The 22,652-nt window shown below is 35.1% G+C and overlaps 2 protein-coding genes across 4 annotated transcripts; both read left to right on the top strand.

The window, feature by feature from the left end:
- Window positions 1-9,088: 9,088 nt before the first annotated feature.
- Window positions 9,089-12,424, top strand: LOC128890181 (autophagy-related protein 13). 2 transcript variants are annotated; one of them, XM_054148461.1, is made up of 5 exons: window positions 9,089-10,242; window positions 10,478-10,826; window positions 10,926-11,109; window positions 11,192-11,513; window positions 11,595-12,424. In XM_054148461.1, exons 1-5 carry the CDS (start codon window positions 10,090-10,092, stop codon window positions 11,805-11,807), a joined length of 1,221 nt encoding a protein of 406 aa, XP_054004436.1. In that variant the 5' UTR covers window positions 9,089-10,089; the 3' UTR covers window positions 11,808-12,424. The 2 variants fall into 2 exon arrangements, with proteins under 2 accessions (XP_054004436.1, XP_054004435.1); XM_054148460.1 differs by having other exon boundaries at window positions 9,107-10,242; window positions 11,192-11,522.
- A 7,235-nt stretch (window positions 12,425-19,659) lies between these two features.
- On the top strand, window positions 19,660-22,516 carry LOC128890155 (uncharacterized). 2 transcript variants are annotated; one of them, XM_054148407.1, is made up of 9 exons: window positions 19,876-19,996; window positions 20,094-20,321; window positions 20,439-20,812; window positions 20,896-21,087; window positions 21,147-21,340; window positions 21,439-21,608; window positions 21,685-21,937; window positions 21,999-22,150; window positions 22,234-22,516. In XM_054148407.1, exons 2-9 carry the CDS (start codon window positions 20,162-20,164, stop codon window positions 22,362-22,364), a joined length of 1,626 nt encoding a protein of 541 aa, XP_054004382.1. In that variant the 5' UTR covers window positions 19,876-19,996; window positions 20,094-20,161; the 3' UTR covers window positions 22,365-22,516. The 2 variants fall into 2 exon arrangements, with proteins under 2 accessions (XP_054004381.1, XP_054004382.1); XM_054148406.1 differs by having other exon boundaries at window positions 19,660-20,321.
- Window positions 22,517-22,652: the final 136 nt, after the last annotated feature.

Here is a 22,652-nt window from a genome sequence, read left to right as displayed (position 1 = left end):
TAAAACGAGACTACACGAAGCAAAACTACATAATACGAAATTGTTTTACAATTTCATCCATCCGTGGCCCTATATCGATTCGTTCATTTGCCATAACTGCGCACGTGAGCTGAAAAATTAAGAATGCTGCCAGATCGCCATCGCACGCGATCCTTAATTGCTCCCATTCGATCGCGTCGTCGGTTAGCTCCCGGTTAACGTTCGCGTAATCGTTCCTATATACAAAGTCTTCTAATTATAAGCACGACGAAGCAGGCGCGCGGGCGATTAAAACAGAATAGACGGCAGGTCGACATTGTCATCGCCGTATGCTCCGAATCGGTGCCGATTTATTTGTCCGGGATCGAGGTTAATGGCATCGTTGACTCCTCGATTCGAACGAAGCGCCGCAGAACGCCTCTTTCACCTCTGTCAATTATGGAAAGAGCCGCTCGGCGTTTTCCAGATCAATCGACTCATCGATCATTTCTCAATGATAGATCCTAGGAGAATGGAGGAGGATCTGGTTGCTACTTCTTAATTTATTAAATTATATAAAGATATATTTGGAATTCATTTTTCGTGTTTTAGTATACAATCTCTGGTTATTAAATTAGGACCACAAGTAAGATTTTCATTTTTCTATGATACTATCTCATGAATGACAAATTGTCCTTTCCATTGCTCAATTTAATACTAATTGAAAGTGTATAGTAATAATTAATCTATTATTGTTATGGGAATGATACATTTACATGTACGTGTACAATATCTCAATAATTCATAAAATTTTCATATTATAATTCGCTTACGACTTTCAATTTTACTAAAAACACGAGAAACACTGAAAATTGTTACTGGTCCCAATTCGATAACCAGAATTATTTCGAATTAACCCCATTTTTACAGCACGATCGTCGTTTCTAAGATAAATTCTTATAACTACAACTAACTTTAGTGGACGAGTGTTTCAAAGAAGAAAATATTCGACGAAGATACGTTTTAATATACGCAGATAAGGGAGGATTTCTCCCATTTCTTTTCAACGAGTAATCTCACTGAAAAATTGACTTGTGATTCCTTGCACGATTGGTCACGGGATCTAAATGCCCTTCGCGTCAACGAGAATTTAGCGTTCCTTGACGTGCGAGATAAGGGGTAACGAAGGAAGTGCGTCGAGAAGAAGAAGAATGGACCTCTCCGAAGATAATGGAAGGTTGAAATTGTTAGGGTGAATGAAAAGAGGGGTTCCGAAGCTGGTATACAACAGCTGTAACTACCATCTGCGACGAGGGAATATCTCAACTGCGCCACGGTTAACCTTCTGACTCTGGCCTGCGCAATACTTGAATGGACACTAGATGCGGGGTTGAATCTGACCCGTGTTAAAATGGCCTCTGCATACTTTTCACAATTAGCACTTCGGAGATGAACTTTCTACGCGTTCCATTTAAATCGAAATGATTATGGGATGAAACTGTCAAAAATATATTTATACAAAAGTTATTTGGTTCAAAGGAGCAAATTATATGGAGTAAATAATTCCGTTGTAAGTGAAGTGCTAGAGGAGGTTATTTATTGTAATATAAAGTATTAGTATAAATATTCCAAATGACTTTTGTAAAATCATTTTTTTGATAGCTTCATCCCCTTGTGAGGTATTTAACTATTCAGATTTAATCGAAGCCCCTTGTATATTAATATAGTCCGACAGTAAATCTTGCATACTATTACAACATATATTAAAAGCCTTATTTGTTTAACCAATAACACAGTTAACAAATTGCACAGTAGGAAGATACTAAAATTAAAAAGTCCATAAATAGATTTCTAGTAGATAAATAGTTATCCTTCGTGTCAAATACATTGCATTCGCGTCATCAATCATCTAAATTTCTTTCCAGTAAATAAATTCAACAAAGACACGACCACGGTGCGATCGCAACACCGTATTCGCTCGTCGTCCGTGGAAAACGACGAATCCGGCGCTGCATATTTTCGCGAGGCACTGCGCAAAAAGGCTACCAGATACCGAAACGTACGACAACAAGCGATGCAAGGAAGCTTTGTCACGGCAATACGATATCGCGTTTAAGATTTGAACTTTGCGACGCTGATATCGTAGGTAACGCGAAACTTGTCCGGCTCCGTTTCACGACGTATTGGCATGGAAGAAAACTTTCCGCTGGGTAGGCCCTCGAGAGGAACTTCCTAGAGCTTCGTCGTTGCTCAATTTCGTTTATTTTAACCCTCGGATGGAAAACCAGCCACGTGCCTCGTCGCTAGCACGACGAGGGTCCTCAGGGTGCTCGGAAGTACAGCAAGGGGCAAAACCGAACCAGCTTTGGCATGGTTGCTTAATTTAACCCTTTGGTATCGACACATTCTTCTGGTGGAATTGCCAACTAAATCCAAGCAAACGTATTATTTAAAAGGAGATGGCGAAGAGTAATGAATATTTGTAATACTTTCGATTATAAAATAAGACGTGTACTTCGAAAAAAAAAATATTATGTCGCTATTGACATCGACTCCGAAATCAAATCAGTGGTGGCATCGATCGCAAAGGATTAGTTTCTAATACTGTTCAGACCGTGGAGGTCTATTTCACTTTTTCCTACTATATTTGCTCTAGCTTGTAGCGGTTTTTAAGAAAAATTCAGTAACAGCACGTTTAAATTTCGACCTGCATCATGGCTTGATGAGATTTTGTTACTATTCTGTACTGAACATGTTTATAGACTTTTTTCTCTTTCACATGTTATATTCTTATCGCCTTATCCTCTGGCACCCCTGTTAAGGATGGGACGACAAGGCCCATGGGGGCAACAAGGAGCTCGGGTACCTCGGGTTCGCCAAACCCGTACTGCAGCTGAGACCAAGCCCAGCTACAGTTCCTGAGGATTACTACACAACCAATCGAACCCTGATATCGTTGTTCTATATCAGTTTAATCAAAATCACCGACTGTCTTATTAGATACATTCTAATTTACTCAAACGATGGGGAATCGCTTTCTTGGTTACCCCAAATTGCAAGACAAGTTCTTGTTCACTTTATCTTCAATTTTCTTTGCATTACTCGAAGCATCCTAGATCAGTAAGATCAAAGTAATCTCAAATTTGTTCAACCATGTGCTTATCCAGGTTTCTGTATTCAATGTCAACATTGTCAAGACATCATGTTCAAAAATTCGTGCTCCTAGATCATCTCATATACCTTTCATCGTCACCATTTTCTTCTGATTCGTTCTACGATCATTTCCAAGAACAACCCTGACTTTAACTTATTATCCCACTTTTCCCTCGTAAATCCTTCGCGTAGAAATAGTGAAACTCCCAAAAAGTTCGCTGGCGATCGATGCAGCGTCATCGGTCGCGACGTAACCCATCCAGGGGACACGTTGCCCTCCTTTGTCGACGAATAATGAATCGCCGACGATCTACGTCGGCGATAGTGCGCGCACATGCGAAAATCGTGCAGGATTCTGTTTGGATCGTCCGGGGCGCCTTACTGTCGCAATCAATGTTTGCGGCACGTGTGTATATAGGTCGCGGTAAGACAGGCGGACGACGATGACGCAGATTCATGCAAAAAGTCCGTGAAAGTATCGCGATTGTATTGGACCTTCGCCTACGCGGCCACTGTTGACAGGAAGCTGTTGGTGTGTATCCTTTGGCCCAGATTCGGTTGAATCATTATCTCAGGGTAACACGGCTCGCTCCACAATCACCCTCGTTGCAACCGCTTGCCCTTGGGCCATGAACTTTGTTTTCGCGAATCGTCCCGATTAAATGTTCCATTCGGTTGATCGATGTTTGCGCCGGTGCACCGGAAATATCTTCGCGAGTTCGGCTAAGAAATGGGGGAGAGTTCTTTGCGGATCCAGGATTGTTGCGCGTCGTGGTATGTTGTGTATTATTACGGGTAGAAATTAATACTTTAATATGTTAAAGATATGTGGGATTCGCGTGTGTTGATGAACCTCAGTAAACCTCAGTTTATCAAATTTAAGTTGGAAAGTTGTGACGAAGTGATAAGTTGATCACGCGTCAAACCAATAAGTTGTTAAGTTGTTGAACGATGGACAGAAGTACGGCGAAAGAAATTGTTAACAGTTGCAAACGATTTAGTGGATAATGTTGTAGTTTTTTTTTAAACAAAAACATGTTCTCGTTTTGCGTAAAAACAGCTGCTTACAATTACGAAGATGTCCCACTAAAAATAGAATCCCACAGATATACATTGAGGATGCACATTAAGGATGTGCATTTTCAATATTCATCGCATACATACTCTTTTCTCCCGATCGGTAAACTTTTCCACTCCGAAGAAATGCACTACTTAACACATGCATTCTAGGCCTGCTCATTCGACATACTATAAATTGTGTGTGTCTTGCACACTACATTATGGATCTAAATCACTCATCGCGGATACCTCTTTACGTGCTTGCTAAGGAAACAAATGGTTACCTTCGTCGCGCAATATAACCGCGACATGCGCAACAAAAGTTATGTCTGGTTTGTAAGTTTAACCTGTTGAATTTTTTCGCTTCAAATATATGAACATTTTCGTAGCTTTTGTATTTTATAAACGGAGTCTTCTAAATACTTATATCTTTTTCACGCGTATTGTGACAAATTCTATTACGAATAACATAATAATATCATTCAATATGAATTATCGAACTAGGTAATATGTAATGCGTGGCAAAAATAATACTCGTACATCAAACAAATCTAAATTACATTGTGGAAAAGTAATTTACCCCCTTCCTGAACATTTTTTATAAAACATTCATTACCGACATAATTATAACGTCTTTCCCATATTACAAGAGCCATAAAAGTTTAAGTAGTCCCCAAATTATGTACTCGATTCTTAAGTATCGTCGAATCTTTAAACCTGTTTCCCCTAAGGAGCGTAAAAAGTGGTCGTACAGTGTTGTAAGAGATCGATATGATAACTACACACACATCGAGAAGTTATCAAATCGAAACATAACCTCCAGAGCAGTCGTTCGCTACTTTAGCGCCCCTGTACCGCGCAGTATGGATCGAACCTTAAAGGGTTACATTCGTTTCCTTTCGGCATCACGCAAGTTTTAAACGCGGCGCGATGTTGATTCGCGCCGATTGCGAAATGTCTGATTGTACTTCCGGTCATGTAGGGCGAGCGGACCGCGTTCTCTAAGTCTTGTATTTTTTTTGCTTGTATTTTGTATCTAATGAATCCTGCTTTTTTTCCTTTTGTTATAACATGCGTGTTATACGTATTATTAATCTAAAATCAAAGAATATATTTTTCCTTTTTGTATATTACTTTATGTTTGAGTATTTAATGAATGTGTATTCCAAACATAACCTTGTCAACAGAACCTTAAAGGGTTAACCCTTCTTGCCGCTAGTACACGTGTTTAACCATACCGAATGCAGCTGCGTGGCTGCAGTTGACCGAACTGCGTACATATCTAATACGAAGGCGCGTAAGTCCTGCAAACGCTATAGCAAACGTCCAACAAGGCCCCACAAGCCTTCTTATCTTGGGAGGGGACCAGGCCACGCGAGGCCCCTCGACCCCCGATGTACACTTCCATTCAAAAGTACGCGACACTCTAAACGTGGCTTGCGCAGAAATTCGTTCATCCTTCAGACGTCGCGAGCGTAAAATTCCTAGCGCGTTTTGTTTTCAAACAAATTTTCATGATCCAAGAGAAAAACCAAGACAGTCTTATTTTCAAACGTCACTGTTAATCGTGGTCACTTTTGAACAGACGTTATGCGTTTCTTTTTTCTTTTAATTTTAACATAATTTCGATAACAGTTAAAAATAATAAGATTTGGAGAACTTTTTGGAGAAGAATGATTATACGTTTCGTCAAACTTTATATTGAGATTCTTGCGTTTCGACTCACTGTTTTGGGTCCTTTTCGCGAGTCGTTGATGTAAAGAATATATTTTGTTTCTTAATAAAACTGTGACCCAAGAATTTTTACTACAAATGAGATTAATTTTTCATTTATTCGACCACGTGGTTACCTAATCAGAATTGAAAAAGTTTTCGATACAAATAAAATTTCGTTTTGTTTCCTCGAACACGTGGTTACATAACCTACAACAGACTCCTGAAAAGGACCCAAAACCGTGGATCAAATCATCAAAACAATCCTGCTCTAGAAATTTCCACGAACTTATTAATTTTTTCCCGAATTACTTATTACACTATCACGAAGAATGAATAAGTTTTCGCGTTTTTATCTCGCAGAAATTACCAATTGAAATGTTAGCTCCTGTTCTAATAATAAAGTCGATTCGCCACCACAGGTGTGTTTACATTTTTCAGTCTATAATCGCAGTCGTTTTGCGGTGCAAATAAGAAGCCTATATATTTATAGAACTTTTTAATTGCATTTTCTCATATAATACGCTGCGCACCGAGTACCAAATTACCACGTGGGTTACCGACGAAGAAACATTTAATAATTTCACTCGATACCGATACATTCCGCTATTATCATCAAAAGTTACAAGAGTGGAAACATTGCACTGTGATCATGGCACTCTTGACTCATAGTTGTGAGAAAACCTTGTTCGTAAGTCAGGCTTTATTAAGAAAAGAGTGGCAATACACGATGACTACATGTTTAAACGACTTTACTAAATGTCACTCAATGGTACAAGTAGCGTTCATTGTATATGGACGTATGCCAGTCTCCTTTGCATTTCCATGATTTTGTTTCATCGATAAGTATCAATTACTTCGATTGGTCGTTTCTACAAACAGGAATAATAATTTATCAGCTATTTATATCCTGCATTAAATAATCGTTTAATAATTAAATCAGAATATAATTTTTTAGACTGGCTACAAAATAAATTTAAAAATATATATATTCAGATCGTAGTTATTATCATATTGATAATATATTTATGAGATTCACGGTCGACATTAATATGCACCTACAACGTTCTGTCATTCGTTCCATGCGGAACGACGACGTGATCTGGAATTATGACTTGTTAAGAAGGATGCACTTAAATCGCAGAGTGTCACGGAAAACCGCAAAATACAACCAATCGAAACTAATTGGATAAAAGGTAAGAAAGCCCTACGGTTTAGCCTCCTGGCGAACGCAATCTGGTTTTTAGGCGCGGCTACGAAGCGTCTACAAGACGGTGGCAACAGACTGCTTCAGTGGAAATTTCCATTGCAGTTGGCATGCCGTGTGGTGTGACTGTACAGTCCACCATAAAAGTAACAACTTTCTTATTTTAATCGTTACGCTCTCTAAACGAAACTATTACCTATTTTTTTTTTTCTATAAAAATTGACACGTGTTACTTTAACAGAATCACGGAAACGTATAAAATAAAATATGTAATAACGTTTCTGTTATCAGCAATTCGTCGAAACCATCCTCAATTTATTCGTGCCAATAAACCAACTGTGAGTAAACGCAAGTCGTGAAAGCGAATAGGATAATGAAAATGTGATACCAATAATCACAAATCATGCGGTGCAAGGATGTTGCATTTTCTGGAATTGATTATTTTCGGTTAATTAATACATTGCATCCTTGCATCTAGATCGATGTTGAAGTTTCGTTTTTCAAAAAATGTAATTTAAAATCTTGAAGAACAATTTCATACTTTTAATTGCATAGGTGGTTGAAAAGAAAAAGTACACAAGAAAAATGGCGGTACTCAATCACCACGTGGCTAGTCACGTGGTATCATTACATCATAGAAAATTCATACAAATCTTTAATAAATAATTTTACTACTATATCGATCTTGATTTTTTTCATCTTCACATACATATTCAATCATGTAAGTAATGCTACATACTAATGTACTCTTGCTCCTTTTCTCCTTCGTCGAGATATCTTATCATTGCAAATGCAGGTGACTCTACACGGAACGATATGTATATATAGAAACTGACGAAATTCCACGGTACCTTCTTGTGCAATATTTCTGCGAAAGACTTATAGTGGATTCATCGCGCAAGTATTAAACCTTAGTGTTGTGTACAAATCAATAAAAGAATGCACTTCAGAATTATGTTTTTATTTACGTTGAATTCTTTTATTGAGTTTCTCCGCGTTACATATATTTATCATGACAAATTTTTGTTAATTATTCAGGAAGCGAATAAAAATCAAATCAAATGTAGTATGGATCGTTGTTTTCTGAGCACTCTTTTCTTACTTTTGCTTTCACTCAGATTTAACAATAATAAACAATATTTTGCTATTTAAAATTGAGCGGTTTATACATATTTGGTTCAAAATGTATTCCAATTGGTATTCTGTTTATCTAGTGATTTTCACATTCACAATCAGCGTCTGCCATCTGTTGGCGGTATGAGGAAGGAAACAGAACTGCGTTTCAGCTTACATTTGCTAGATGGCTTCAAACATGAAAACTGTATAAGGAGTTCCAACCGTGTAGTGTAGAAGTGTTATCAAAATCCCTTTCGGCCACTCGCGGCACTAGTGTGCACAGCTACAATATATATATAGCATATATATATCAGCGCAAGTGACGAAATATTCATAACTTCAGGGTGCGCAGGACCCAGAGCCAAACTCCGAGTTGACTTCAGTGACAGTTGCGGAAAAAGTAGGAAACTCCGGGATAAGAACAGAGAGGGCGATACAAAAATTGCAGGAGAGACGAGGACAGGACGCGATTAGGCTAGCATGATTTTGTTTCCAGGATATTGAAGCAAAGAAGCAATATTTTCCAATAATTCTGGTTTTAATATATTCGTTACACTTTGGCGGATGCGACTCCAAGGCCTGATTTTGCAATTTCGGCCTTAAAACTTTATAAGCAATAAAAGTACGTTTGCTATCTTTATTTTATTGTTTATAAAGTTTTAAGGGCGAAATTGGAAAATCAGACCTTGGAGTCGCATCCGCCAAAGTGTAACGAATATATTAAAACCAGAATTATTAGAAAATATTGCTTCTTTGCTTCAATATCCTGGAAACAAAATCATGCTAGCCTAATCGCGTCCTGTCCTCGTCTCTCCTGCAATTGTAGTATCGCCTTCTCTGTTCTAGTCCCGGAGTTTCCTACTTTTTCCGTAACTGTCGCTGAAGTCAACTCGCAGTTTGGCTCTGGGTCCTGCGCACCGGGATTTTGATAACAGTTTTCTAGTAACTTTCGTATGGAGTTGGATCTCCTTATACAGTCTTCATGCTTCAAATCATCACCGTGGCTTGTACCAGAGTGTGAAAACCCCTAACTACGACTACCTGAAGTTTGCCGATATATTTGTCTCGTTTCCTCTCTTGAACATTGTTTAAGGTTTTCCACAAGTCTAGCTTCAACATACTAGAGATAGCCGAGATGGTGAGATCTTTTTTACAGTGCCGTGGTGCTTGCGATTGTTTTCCGAACACACTTAGTGTCATGATACGTAATTTCTAAACTTTGAACTGTTAACAAGGAAGTATTTCTCGCCTTTCCCTTCTTCCTCGTTCTACAAATAAATGCAAATGCATGTAAAAAAGTTTCCTTCCTACTGAGTCAGCGGATTGTGATGGTCGCATGTTCTTCATGTGAACGCTTCTTACACCATGGTACTTAATTGCGATACGAAACACGATCGATCCACGGCGTGTCGTTAGAATAGTGAAAAATAAGAACTATAATACTCGATACTAAACATATTCAAGAATAACGATACTCGCATTGATCAAACGACTGCATTAGTATTTTCGAGTTCATCCCTGTATCTAGATTACTAGTGGTCAGAAGTCTGTTTCAAATAAAATCGAATCAACACTGTACATCATCTGCCACGCAGCTGTATGCAATACAATGCTACGATATGATGCCCATGCTGCTGTCAAATTATTATTTTTCGGATGGAGTTTCCGCATTAAGTCATAAGAAGAAGAGGAATCGTTTGCTATTTCGAGTGCGATGGTTCACACGTGCCAGTGTCAAAAACGATTTCACCATGTAGTTTTACAGACGGCTCGTGGAGATGCTTTAGCACATTCAAAATTCTATTCAGTTTAGTGAAATCCGATGTTTCGATTGGATAACAGTGTTTCTTTGAAAAGAATTGTACAAAGAAAGCAACACTAAAATGTCCACATTGAAATTGAGTATGCAAGATAAAAAGGACTTGGATAAGTTCACCAAATTCTTGGCATTAAAAGCAGCTCAAATTATAGTACAGTCGAGGTCAGGCGAAAAAGTCAGCACAAAGTGCAAACCAAATTCATCTGGAACAGACTGGGTAAGCTCTTTTGTTTATCATTGTACTACACTTTTTGAAACCTCTTTGGTTCATCAGTTTCTTTTTTCTTTTACTTGATATACTTGAAAGATACTTTGGTAGTAACTGTATCTAAGGAAAAGTTAATATCGCTGAGTATGATAAATAATATAATTGTCATACGTGCATATACAAATGATCATGATTTAATGGTGATGTTTACAGTTTTCTACATATGTATCCTTTCATTGTATAGTTCAACCTAGCTATTCATGATGTACCGGAAGTTTTGGCCGAAGCTAAAAGAGCGCTGTGTGGAGAAATAATAAATTCAACCATACCTCTCTGTATCGAAATCTCTTTGAGAACCGTTGAAGGTGACACAATGGTTTTAGAAACATGGAGCCTTGGTATTTTGCCAGAACATAGTGATCCCACTATAAGAGTAACATATACTGTATACAACAGAATGGGTATTTTACTGAAATCATTACTATCTGTATCAAGAATTACCCCAGCTTACAAATTGAGCAGAAGACAAGGTCCAGATTCCTATGTTATTTGTTATAGAATTTATATGGGAGAACCTCAGCTACATACATTAGGTACACGATGTAGTTTTATAATTTTATTTCTACTGCTAACATTGCTTTATTTTCATTGCAATGGAGATAATGAAAATTAAAACGAATATCTGTTTTTAGGTGACAATTATAAAAATGTCAGAGTAGGTCAGCTTTACACACCTGTGGGTACAATCCACTTATCTGTTTCATATAGGACAAAAATGACTATATCTCCTACTCATACCGGCCGTGATTCAATAATGTTAAAGAGTGATCACTTTCATTCTGACTTAAGCCCTCGTCACGCGAGATATCAACAGAAGTAAGTTACGCCTGATATAATTTCTTTTAATTCAAGTAAAACATGGACCATGTTAAACAATATTTTAAAATTTGTATTCTAGTGAAGAGACATCAAAATCCCTCAGTGATACTATCAAAGTTGGAGCATTCGTAGTTAATAAGCCAGTTACTGTTAACGAAGAGGATTTTGCTATACCAGACGTACCTTTTAGTTCTTTGTTAACTCCCAGACAAACTTCACCTCCCCCAGTCTCAGTGGCTGAGACTACAAACACAAAGACTGCAACAACAACCGCAACAGATAGCAGCAATGGAAATAACGAAAGACTCGCAAACGATAACACAACGTCAAAGTGCAACTCCCAAAATGGATCTAGGAGAAGCAGTTGCTCAATGACCAGTGCCAACGACGATTTTATTATGGTAGATTTGGTAATTAACGTTCCTACGCTGATGGTTCGCTTATGGTAGTATGTGTCTAAATTTCGGTTATTGCAATTTCAGAAAACCCCTTTCGCGGTGACTAATACCAATAGCGATTTGGGAGCATTTTATCGAGAATGTCAAAGTGCACCACAACTTCAAGCTTTTGTGAAAGAAGAAACACTTGGAGAGCAAATAGAAGACCTTACCAAACAGTTGGAAACATTTGAAACGAATGGGCGGTGGTATGAGGATATTCTATCCTCATTATGTCACACAGAAAATAATAACTAATATCGAAATCGAACAATGCAATGCTAGGTGCTTCGAAAAGAAGTGTAATTATATACAAGTTACATATAGTATTTTGTTATAGATGTATGCGATTTTCATTACACACATTATAATATTTCAACAAAAGCATTTTAATGAAAATTTCTGCCAAATGCTATCAACGTATGTGATCGCTTCTAAATAAATTGGATTTATAAAATTGAATTAAGATTTATCTATAAGGTAAAAAATAAACACTGTTAAATCATAAGTATATGCATTTGGCTTTGTACGCCGATTTACTGATATTTTTTTTTTACCGATTACCAAGTATCTATTCAGTATTTCCAATTCAATAATTCTCGATATTTCAATTTAGAGCGTTTTAAATTATTTGTTCGACTGTTATTAACTTATAATTTTTACTTGCATAAACTATGCACTAAACTCTGTTGTAAATCTAATGTATGCTATTTGTTGAAAAAAATCATTGATATAATGCTACTGATAATGAGTGACATCAACGATGGTTAGGTAATATATTTTAAAACTTTAATTAATTTATTGCTTGTACATAGTGTAAATTGTGCTTTAGCGTTGTAATATTAATTAATAATTAAAAAGAATTATACAACTTTCTTATGTTTTATTAATCTCCACTCACGTAATAAACGAAGCTATGCTGGCAATCTCTTTGCATAAAATGCTAAGCTACTTTAATATTTGACTTTTTAATAGCCACGTTAAATTGAATTTAATAATCGATTCGATCAAATTGAAACATTCAACTATGTTCATTGAGTTTTTAAAATTACTAAGATATCATTTTTACTTCATTGTATTACTATTTCAAAAGAAGTTATGGTTGAAGTTACGTTATAACTTTAATTTCTTCTCTCAAGGCAGATAGAATGGATTCTAAAGCTGATAAAATGCGTAGCCTACAATCACGCTATAGGACTGATACATTAACAAAGTATACTGCAGCCTATTAGCTGATAGTATTTGTTATGTAATTGATAATGTTATCAAGCTCTGTGATAGTATTAGCAATTGCATATTCCAAATATTATCTAGGACCCAGGTCTCACCACGAGGAGGTTGCTGCATATGGAGACCCGACATTTGGGTGAAAGGAATGTGTCATGTGCCACATCCCAACCACCCTTATTTTGCATGCATTTCCCTCATAACTATTTACCTATGCTTCCCTAACAGGAGTTTAAAAAATGATACTTGTAGATTGTTAGATACTAATTATTCCTGTCTAAATGAGCGCTCATATTTTAATAGAAATAGCCTCCCTAAGTAATGGTTAATGTGTTTAATTAAACACTATTGCATTTTTCTTCTTCTGAATTATTATTTATATCCTGCACCTAATAAAATATAAGAACACATGTGTTTTTCTGTAGTAACCATTGATTCTACAAGGAGATGTTGATTCCTAAAACAGAAACTTGTTTTATGGATTAATAGACATACACATGTAAAAATAATTTGGTAGCTGAAAAGAAAATTTATTAGTACACATGTGCACATGTATATGTAAATTACACATTGTCAATGTATGTGTTTCTTATCGATCAGAAATCAAATCAATCACTTGCTTCAAAACAAGAATACAAAGTTAAGCAATTTATACTTTTTAGTTTATAATACATTACTCGAAATATGCCAATGTAATTCGAGCCTATCCTTAGTTATTCAAACCGGAATCAAATCCAAATAATTTGAATACGAATAAATTACGAACGTTCGTTTAAATCGACTATAAGACTTTACTATCAATATAAAGCAAACGAAATTGCATTTGCGTACTTTCCATCGCAAGTTTATTATTCATCATTAAATGAAACAATGATCGCGAAGAAACTTTGATCGATACAAAAAATCTCGAATATTTATGAAAATATACACTACTGTGTTAAATCAAATTTTTTTGAACAGTAAGTCAACCGTGGTTGGAAAATGATTTATATGGCGTAGCAATTCTAGTAATGAATAGTCATTGATATAAAATTTCTAATAATCAACTAAACATAATATATTTTCAAACATATCAAACGTGTAACAATAATTAAAGATTTTATATAAAAATCGCCCGATTTAATTCAAATATTACGAACAAAAAACATCTTTTTTCAGATGTGATTATATTATCAAACAGTATTTCCAACGACCAGAACTCGAGTTTTAACAGTAATGCAATATTACAATTCGAGAATGATCCTGAAAGAAAAATAATTAGACACGTGATATATTGAACAACCTAATCTACGGAATAGAAAATTTCAAAACTCCCGAGAGCAGCCACCCGGGGCGCTTCATTATTCGCAACAAACAATTGGCTCTAAATACTATGTCAAAACGAACGCGATAAAGCATACGCAACACTAATAGCACTCGCGGTTGATTTTTTTATTCGCAACACTACCCTGAAAGAAAACGCGAAAAATTCTAATCAAAAGGAAAATTGACTCTAAATATGATTCCAATCGGTCGCGATTCATGTATACGCAACACTAAATAGCAATCGCGGTTGGTATATTTGTTCGAAATACTACTCTGAAAGAAAACGCGAAAAATTTCAATCAATCAAAGCAACCCTAAATACGAACACGTTTCATATTTCCATTTCGCAACACTAATGAAAATCGCGATTGCCCAATTGACACTGGATGATGAGTTCCCACGTTGGGGTATATGACCCAAACAAACTACTACAACTACAAGCGAGTACAGTGACAAAATAGTAATAGTAATGAGTCCCCATCTTCGAATTCGAAAATGGAGAGCCATTCGTTGCAGCCCACTCTTGCGACAATTTGTCAGGGCCTCTTCGGCATACAGCCTCTTCTTTCTTCGGACGCATTGTCCCATCTGAAACTTATAGCTAGAGTCGAGGTTCCGTGCAATACGTGGACGTTCAACCCGGTGAACCACACGTCTAGAACCTCGAGGGTACGATCGTTTCGAGGGACCTATGACACGATCGCGACCGCGAAAGAACGACTCTAAGAGTCGAGACCCGAAAAATCGAAAACAAATACAGAAACAAACGGACAGAAGCTCCGTTTGCATCGTCATTGCAACGATTCCTCGAATCCACCTACAGTAACAGATCCGTCAACCGTTGCGCGACCTACTCAAACTAAAGTGACGAGATCTGCCCTGGACCCTACCTACTTAGATTTAACATACACACCAGAAGGTAAGTTACCTACCTACCTAGCCCTATATTTAAAAAGAGCAAAACAATCACACAAACACACATGCTCCACGATTCTCAATCAAGGCTCTCGGGCGCGACCTAAACTAGGGAGATGTCCCGGGACATCTCCGACACCCGAGTTTGCCATACACGCATTCACACTCTAAAGGTACGTACCAGTTCCTGAAATCATTTGACAAAAGCTAACGACCATTGCGTTTTGGTATCGTGTGAATATTGCAATCGTAATCAAATTATTTATAATCTGTGAAAAAGTATGAAACTGAAAAGCTACTACTCTATATATTCTTGTATATTTTTATATGTTAATAATGCAAATAATTCTCACGCAATTGCATTGCTTGGTCATTTTTCTATTGAGATTGCTATGTAAGAGGAATTAATAGAATTGTAATGAATTTCATTGTAATGAATAATAATTTAAATCTAAAATTATGATGTGATTTGTATATTGCAAGGAATAATTGAAACGACGCAATTCCACAACCTAACCACACACATACACACACACATGTGGAAAGTACGTCGTGCACGATACGTTAGCAGTGTCAAACGCCCACATTGATCATTATTATAAATATTATAAACTAAGTCATCGTGCCCATTGCCTTCACTCACCCAAGTAGTACCTGGGCACGTGAGTGAGTTTGGGCAACGAACACGGAAGGATTAAGCCTGAAAATCCTAAATAGAAAGAATGATTAGTAAGATCTAAGCGACCTAGCATTCTTTTGTTCTTTGCTGTTTCATTTGCAGTAAAAGTGACTCGACTTTTAATTTATAAAAATTCAAAACGTGAAACTTGAGTATGCATTGATATCGAAAAATTCAATTAAAAAAGAGAAATATGACTTTATTCAAGATTAAATGATTTATCAAAATAGAGAATAAATTGGACTTTGCAATGATATAATTTAATTTGAAAATTTAATATGAATATTGATTTACTATCAGGCGATTCCCTTGTCAAAGTATACTTTTTAAAGATCGTACAAAGGGTACAAATCATGTAACTTTGACACAGGAGCCAACCTATCGCGAAGCATCCTTCTTGTACATACATGTAAAACTTCAAGAACGAAAATTATATTTGAACTTGTTGCTTGAAAAATATAGAAACAAATCTTTCAATTGTATATACTGAACTGTACAGTATACATATATTAATATATATGTAATCATATTACGTGGTCAATAAACAAATTTTAAGATTGAATTCATACGCGGTGTACAAGAAGACCCTATCCTAAACTAAGAAATAAAACAAGAAATGTTACTACTCGCGAGTATGCTATGCAATGCACACCCGCGGTCACTATACTCGACAAAGACCACGTATACAACTAGTCACCCGTGTCGATTCGGACCTTTCGTCCTACGACATGATTGGGGACCAGAGGAACAAAATACCATGCGACTCACCGATCGTTGGCTTGAAATCTGCATGTACCTCGTTAACAGACATCGTAGCAGCTCTGCTAGGCTCAGCTAGACTCACGAACGATGGGACGAGGTGCACAGAATCTGTAAAAGAACACAAAACATAACGATCAATTTCTCCACTTGCAATTTTAAAGGTATCAATCTATGATAAAATAAAGAATTCGTAGATACTTACATTTTCCATTTATTCAGCATCGTCCGATACTCCTCTTCAGTGATGCACTGACTCTAATACCGGTATCGATCAATTTCCGTTGAATAAAAAAAACAAGCGACCGAAAATAATTCTAGACGGCAAACAACCGAGACTCCACCTCGCGATTAAATAACTGAAAGAGCCGCGATGCTCTAGACAGAATTTACAATCCGCAAGAAACACTGATTTTATTTCCCGTATGCCTAAAATCCAAACGAAAATCTACTCGATGCAACTCTGTATCGAAACAAATACGACTTCTACGTGTTAAACACTGACTCTACCGACCGCCTTGCGCGCGGTCAGCAATGCCTGAAAGAAAGAGTGGGATAGAAGACAAACAAAGTCGAAGCAAGCACACCTTGTGCTATGCTAGTATTGTATTTTTTTCTCGTTCTCGAGTGGTGGTCGCAGAATACACTGCTTTTCCTAGAATCACGATAACCGTTGGCCCTTTGTTATTGAAACACGATCCCACTAACTTTCGAGAGATAAACATTCCGTCAAATGTGAATCTCAATTTTAATGACGAAATATTACGCACGAGTATAATGGAAAATGTTACATCAAGAATTTGCGTTACGAAATATTATAGACAAATATCATTAGATATGTTATATCAAAAAATTTCGTTACTGGGCTTGTAATAGTGTTCATGATTTTATCGTATTCTAAGATATATTACGACTTTCATAAATATTACAAGACTCGTTGCAAGATCAAAATTTATTAGTTATTCAGACTTCCATATTAATATACAATCGCGTAGATTCTACATGAATTAAAAAAACTTGCTACCAAAAATTGAACGGAAACGCGATTGCGTCAGCTTCGTAAAGATAGATTTGTCGAAAAATTAAGTGTATCGTACGAAATCAGAAAATATACAACCGCGATCGAGTTACAGTGACATGACACCATTTTGTATTGTCACGAAATTTTAAGCTAAAGAAAAAATATGTATTAATCTGTTCAATTTCATCTCAGCACTGATCCGTTCTAAAATCATGTAACACGCTTACGATCGATAACAATGCACACAAAAAACAGTAAAAATATGAATAAATATGTTACCATTTCGTTTGAAAAAGTTTTAAACTTTACCACTTTCGACGAAATTCCGTTTGAATCGGCGACAAGCATCATGGCGTCGGTGCAACGGAATTGGCGTTCAAGTTTCATCAGCGACCTGTAACAGGATAAAATAACTAACTTCAGACACGATTGTCCACTCAAAATACAGATATATTATAATAAAACACCGATCAAGTTCGAACTCGCAAAAGATCGTAATTTAACTGAGAGAATCGAAATATTAATTGACGCCAAGTGGAGAAAAAACCGCGAAACCGATATTGAAATTCTTTTACTATATCGATTGAATTTATTGTTAAAAGGCTATCGAAATTATATTAAAGCACTATTAAAAAGTAAATGAGATTAATATTAACGATTGGTAGCGATTAGATGGCAACAGATATGAAATAGATACCTAATTAGTAACACGGTACGAAACACGTCTTGTCGCGCCAGCTTCCACGGACAAATGGCGAACGCTTTGCTGCGCAGAAGCGTTGCGCGGCATTGCGATGAATGGTGAACTCAATTTTAGACATTTTTCGAATAATCTATTTAATTTATTATATTAGCTTACTATATGTTTGGAACATAATATTCATTATATTAAAAGCATAACAATGTTAAAAATGAAGTATGAAAACGTTTTTTTGTTATTTTTAATAATCAGGCTTTGAATAAGCTAGGCGACACGACGCTAGCTAGGAAACAGACTATGTATCGTATAGAATGCTAGAAAATTCTTAATCGCGATCGAACTACAGTGACATGACGCCATTATGAATTGTCACGAAATTTGAAGTTACGAAAAGATTGTATTAATTTTGTTCAATTTTATGTTAGTACTGATCCGTTATAAAATCGCGTATTACACTTACGACCGATACCTACTCGTATAAGAGACGATAAAAATATGAGTAAATGTGTTACAAACTTTACCACTTTCGATGAAATTTTGTTTGAATTAGAGACAAGCATCATGGCGTCGGTGGTACGAAATTGCCGGTAAAGATTCATCAATGTTCTGTAACAGAATAAAATGACTAACTTAAGACATGATTGTTCATTCAAAATACAGATATATTATAATAAAAGAACGATCAAGTTTGAACAACCCGCAAAAGATCGTAATTTAACTGAGAGAATCGAAATATTAATTGACGCCAATTGGAGAAAAGACCGCGAAACGATCGCGGTCTTTTACTATATCGATTGAATTTACAGTTAAATGTGTATTGAAATGATATAAAAGGACCACTAGAGAATAAACGAGAGTACTATTAGTAATTCGCTAAATTAGTAATTAGTAAATCACTACTAATTAAGTGGTGATTATATTGCAACAGGTAGAAGATAGATACCTAATTAGTCAGACAGTACGAAACACGTCTTATCGCGCCGGCTTCCACGAAACAAATGACAACTCGTCTACGCCGCGGAGAGGCTTGCGTTTCTTACGCCGCTAGGCGGCGAATGGGGACAACCCCCATTTCTCGTCGAAATTCAAATTTCAAAAATGTTTTATTTCGAATAATATAATATTTTTGATATGTGGTAGAAAATGTCTCAATAGAACAGTATAGCACTAAAATTGTTATACTGTTACCCAGAGGAAAAATAATTACGATAAAATGTTCAAATAAATAAATACATATGTGCGTTTCACGGGGTAAACTAAATCAAAGAGTATTCTTTGAACTAAATCATCGTGAACTATAGTTTTACATATTTTTACATAATCTACTTATTATATCAGCTTAATATATGCTAAGAACATAACTTATTCATTATACTAGAACCATAATAAGGTTAAAATTAGCCTGGAAAAACGTTTTTTTGTTATTTTTTAATAATCAGGTTGGAACTATTTCTCGACAAACTTGGAGCATCTGTAGAGAGATGACGCCATCAGCTTATTCTAAGTCTGTGTTATATGGAGTTAATATGGCATCACCATGGTTGAGTATTCTTCGCGATAGTGTTGATTCTGATATAGTTGTCGCGATGGGTGCGGCAAAAGAAGTAAACAATACGTCTGATGATGATTTGGATAATAATATTAAAAAATTTGAAAATGCACATAATAATAGAGTGTGTGCAAGTAAAGAAAATACAGAAATATTGATACAAAATTTTGTAAAAATGTCTCCCATTAAAAAAAATGATTGCATTGAAAATTTGCGAGCTAATAGCAATTGTCGAAATGAGAATAGTGAGCATGTAGTATCTAATTTAGTAAATAATGTGGAAAATACAAATGTAATAGAAACTTGTAGTACTAATAAATTAATAAATGATAGTCAAAGTTCAGCAATTAGTATTTGTAAATTAAAAGATTCACCTTTTACCTCCCCAGAACAAACAGAATTACATGAATTTGTAAATGTAAAAAACATTAAAGTAGAAAATATATGTAGTTCTGAAATGTTTAATTTTAATAATGTAAATACAAATTCAATTGAACCACATTCTAAGTGTCTTAAAATGTTAGAAGAAACATCTATGTTGCATAAAAGAAAAAATCATTACCCTAATGAAGATGATACTTCCATTAAACGAAGGAAAAGGAAAGCAAATGACAGTGGTAATTATGATCAGCTATCTAACATACACAAAAATTATGTAATACTAGTTTAAAGAACAGATTCTGTTGTAAACTTTCAAGAAGTTAAAATATCACCAGATTTTTTATTTTTAATAGGCAATGATATTGTACCAAAGGTACAAAATATGGAACTGTCCAATGAACCACAAGTAGACCCTCTTTATATTGCGAGCAGCAATGTGCAAAATACAACCATTGCAAATGTTGATAGTAAAGGAATAAATCCATTAACAATAGCTGAACATAATTCAAGAGACATAACATCAGAATCCAGTGATGAAGATGAAGCTGAATATGATGATGAGGATGAGGATGAGGACGATGATGATGATGATGATGATGATGATGATGATGATGATGATGAAGATGAAAATGATGATGAGACTTACATGACTTCAAAAGCTGTGCTTGGAGACTTAAATATTAAATTAAACATAGCAAACAAAGAAATGTTTGAAAATGCTATGAAGGTAAATTTCTAATTCAAAATATTTTCTAATTACATCATGCTTTTAATTTTAAATATCTATACATTGATTTTCTACTATTTTAGAGACTGTATGATCTAAAAGTACAAATAATACATAACATACCACCACAACATAGGATTGAACACACAGCAGGCTCAAGGCATTTAACAAAAGTGGAAAGACAATTATTTTTAAATCATGGACCAATAAAAAATAATGCATATACCCCTCATGAAGATGAAACTATTAAGAATAATTGGAAAACATTTTGTGAAGTATGTTTCATCAGTATCATTATGTAATATTGTTGATTAACAAAATTTGTTGTACATAGATTCATAATTGGGATCCTAAACATATAGAACCATTTCTTCGTATGAGAAATGGAAAACATTATTATATAAGAAGTATGACAGAAAGACAAAAATTTATTCAGTTTATAGCAAATGGATTACCAGGTAGGACACTGTACAGTGTGTATAGAAGATTCAGAAGTATGAATGGAAAATATGAAAAAACATTTAAAAGGTATACAGTTAAATGTTTATCTACTGTTTATATATAATTTCATAATTATAATGTAAGTTATAGTTATATAAATCTATTGCAATAATATATTTTCCCAGGTACACATTAGTAGAAGATGAACAAATTTTATTGTTCATGAAAAATAAACGTGAAAATCAAACAAATCAAAACTTTCGCGATCTAGCTAAAATGTTGGGACGTAAAAGTCGTTCTGTGTGGTTACGTTATCAACTTCTTAAAAAAATGCAGGAAAGCCATATAAGGAAACGTGAGTTCTTCGTAATTACATAATTATGATCCTGATGGTTTTTTGTCTTAAAAACGAATATTAAATTTTATCGTAGCATTATCGAAAATTAAGTGGACTTTACCTTTGATTGGTACATTTATAAAAACTATTATGGATGTAACATCATCTGAGAAAGTAGAAAATTTAAAAGATGCTGTACTCCCAAAATCAGTTTGGCTAACAATAGGAGAGAAACTGAGCATAGATCACAATATACTGAAATTACTTTGGATGCATCAATTGCATATGCAATTGTTTTGTCCAGAACCTATTTATCTAAACGATATAAAAATAAAATTAATTGAATGGTAAGTTACAAATATATAACATATGACAATACATGGTGTACATATTAAGATCTTGTTGCAGCATTTATAGAAAAGGAATCTCACATATTCGAGAAATAATATGGTCAGATATTGTGAAATATTTTGAGGGTGTTACCACTGTCTTTTTATGTAAAGTATTTTTTTATCTTGTCAAAGAAGCCACTGTGAAAGTAGGCACAAATGAATTTCCTTGTAAGTTTATGAATATATAAAAAAAATTATAAATATTAGAAGCTTTTGTCATGTAATAATGACATCAACTTTTTATTTTTCAGATATTGTGGACTACTTGTATACTGATAAAATACATGATATAAAAAATGAATTAACTGATAAGTTTCTTCCTAGACTATCTTATAATGATAGAAATGTCGAAATTATAGATAAAGATACAAGTGACAATTGATTCCAAATAAGATATAATCAAAAGTCAAGATAAGATATATTAGAAAGTTAAATAAAAATATTGTATATGTTATTTAATAACCTGTATAAATTTTCAGTATGATGTTACTGAGCAATAATAATACATGTTTTAACAACCCTAATAAGACATAATTTTTGTTGATATTTATATTCATTTTTAAAAATTGAAGTTTATTGAATTCTAGTTTTTTTTATATTTTTCTGTTCTCATTTTCGAATACCTTTTTCTTTACTCTTTAATATAACAAATATTTTATATTAATTTATT

This window comes from Hylaeus anthracinus, unplaced genomic scaffold (genome assembly GCF_026225885.1).
Source record: "Hylaeus anthracinus isolate JK02 unplaced genomic scaffold, UHH_iyHylAnth1.0_haploid 12000, whole genome shotgun sequence".
NCBI lineage: Eukaryota > Metazoa > Arthropoda > Insecta > Hymenoptera > Colletidae > Hylaeus > Hylaeus anthracinus.
The sequence above is the reverse complement of the archived record's forward strand: the minus strand, read 5'-3'. Positions and strand labels throughout refer to the sequence as shown.

Coding starts and splice junctions, on each gene's coding strand:
- LOC128890181 (XM_054148460.1), top strand. CDS start 10,090: ATGTCCACATTGAAATTGAGTATGCAAGATAAAAAGGACTTGGATAAG. Junction 10,827..10,925: donor ACCTCAGCTACATACATTAG/GTACACGATGTA, acceptor ATCTGTTTTTAG/GTGACAATTATAAAAATGTC. Junction 11,110..11,191: donor CACGCGAGATATCAACAGAA/GTAAGTTACGCC, acceptor TTTGTATTCTAG/TGAAGAGACATCAAAATCCC.
- LOC128890155 (XM_054148406.1), top strand. CDS start 19,682: ATGGCATCACCATGGTTGAGTATTCTTCGCGATAGTGTTGATTCTGAT. Junction 21,088..21,146: donor ATTGGAAAACATTTTGTGAA/GTATGTTTCATC, acceptor TGTTGTACATAG/ATTCATAATTGGGATCCTAA. Junction 21,609..21,684: donor GGAAAGCCATATAAGGAAAC/GTGAGTTCTTCG, acceptor ATTTTATCGTAG/CATTATCGAAAATTAAGTGG.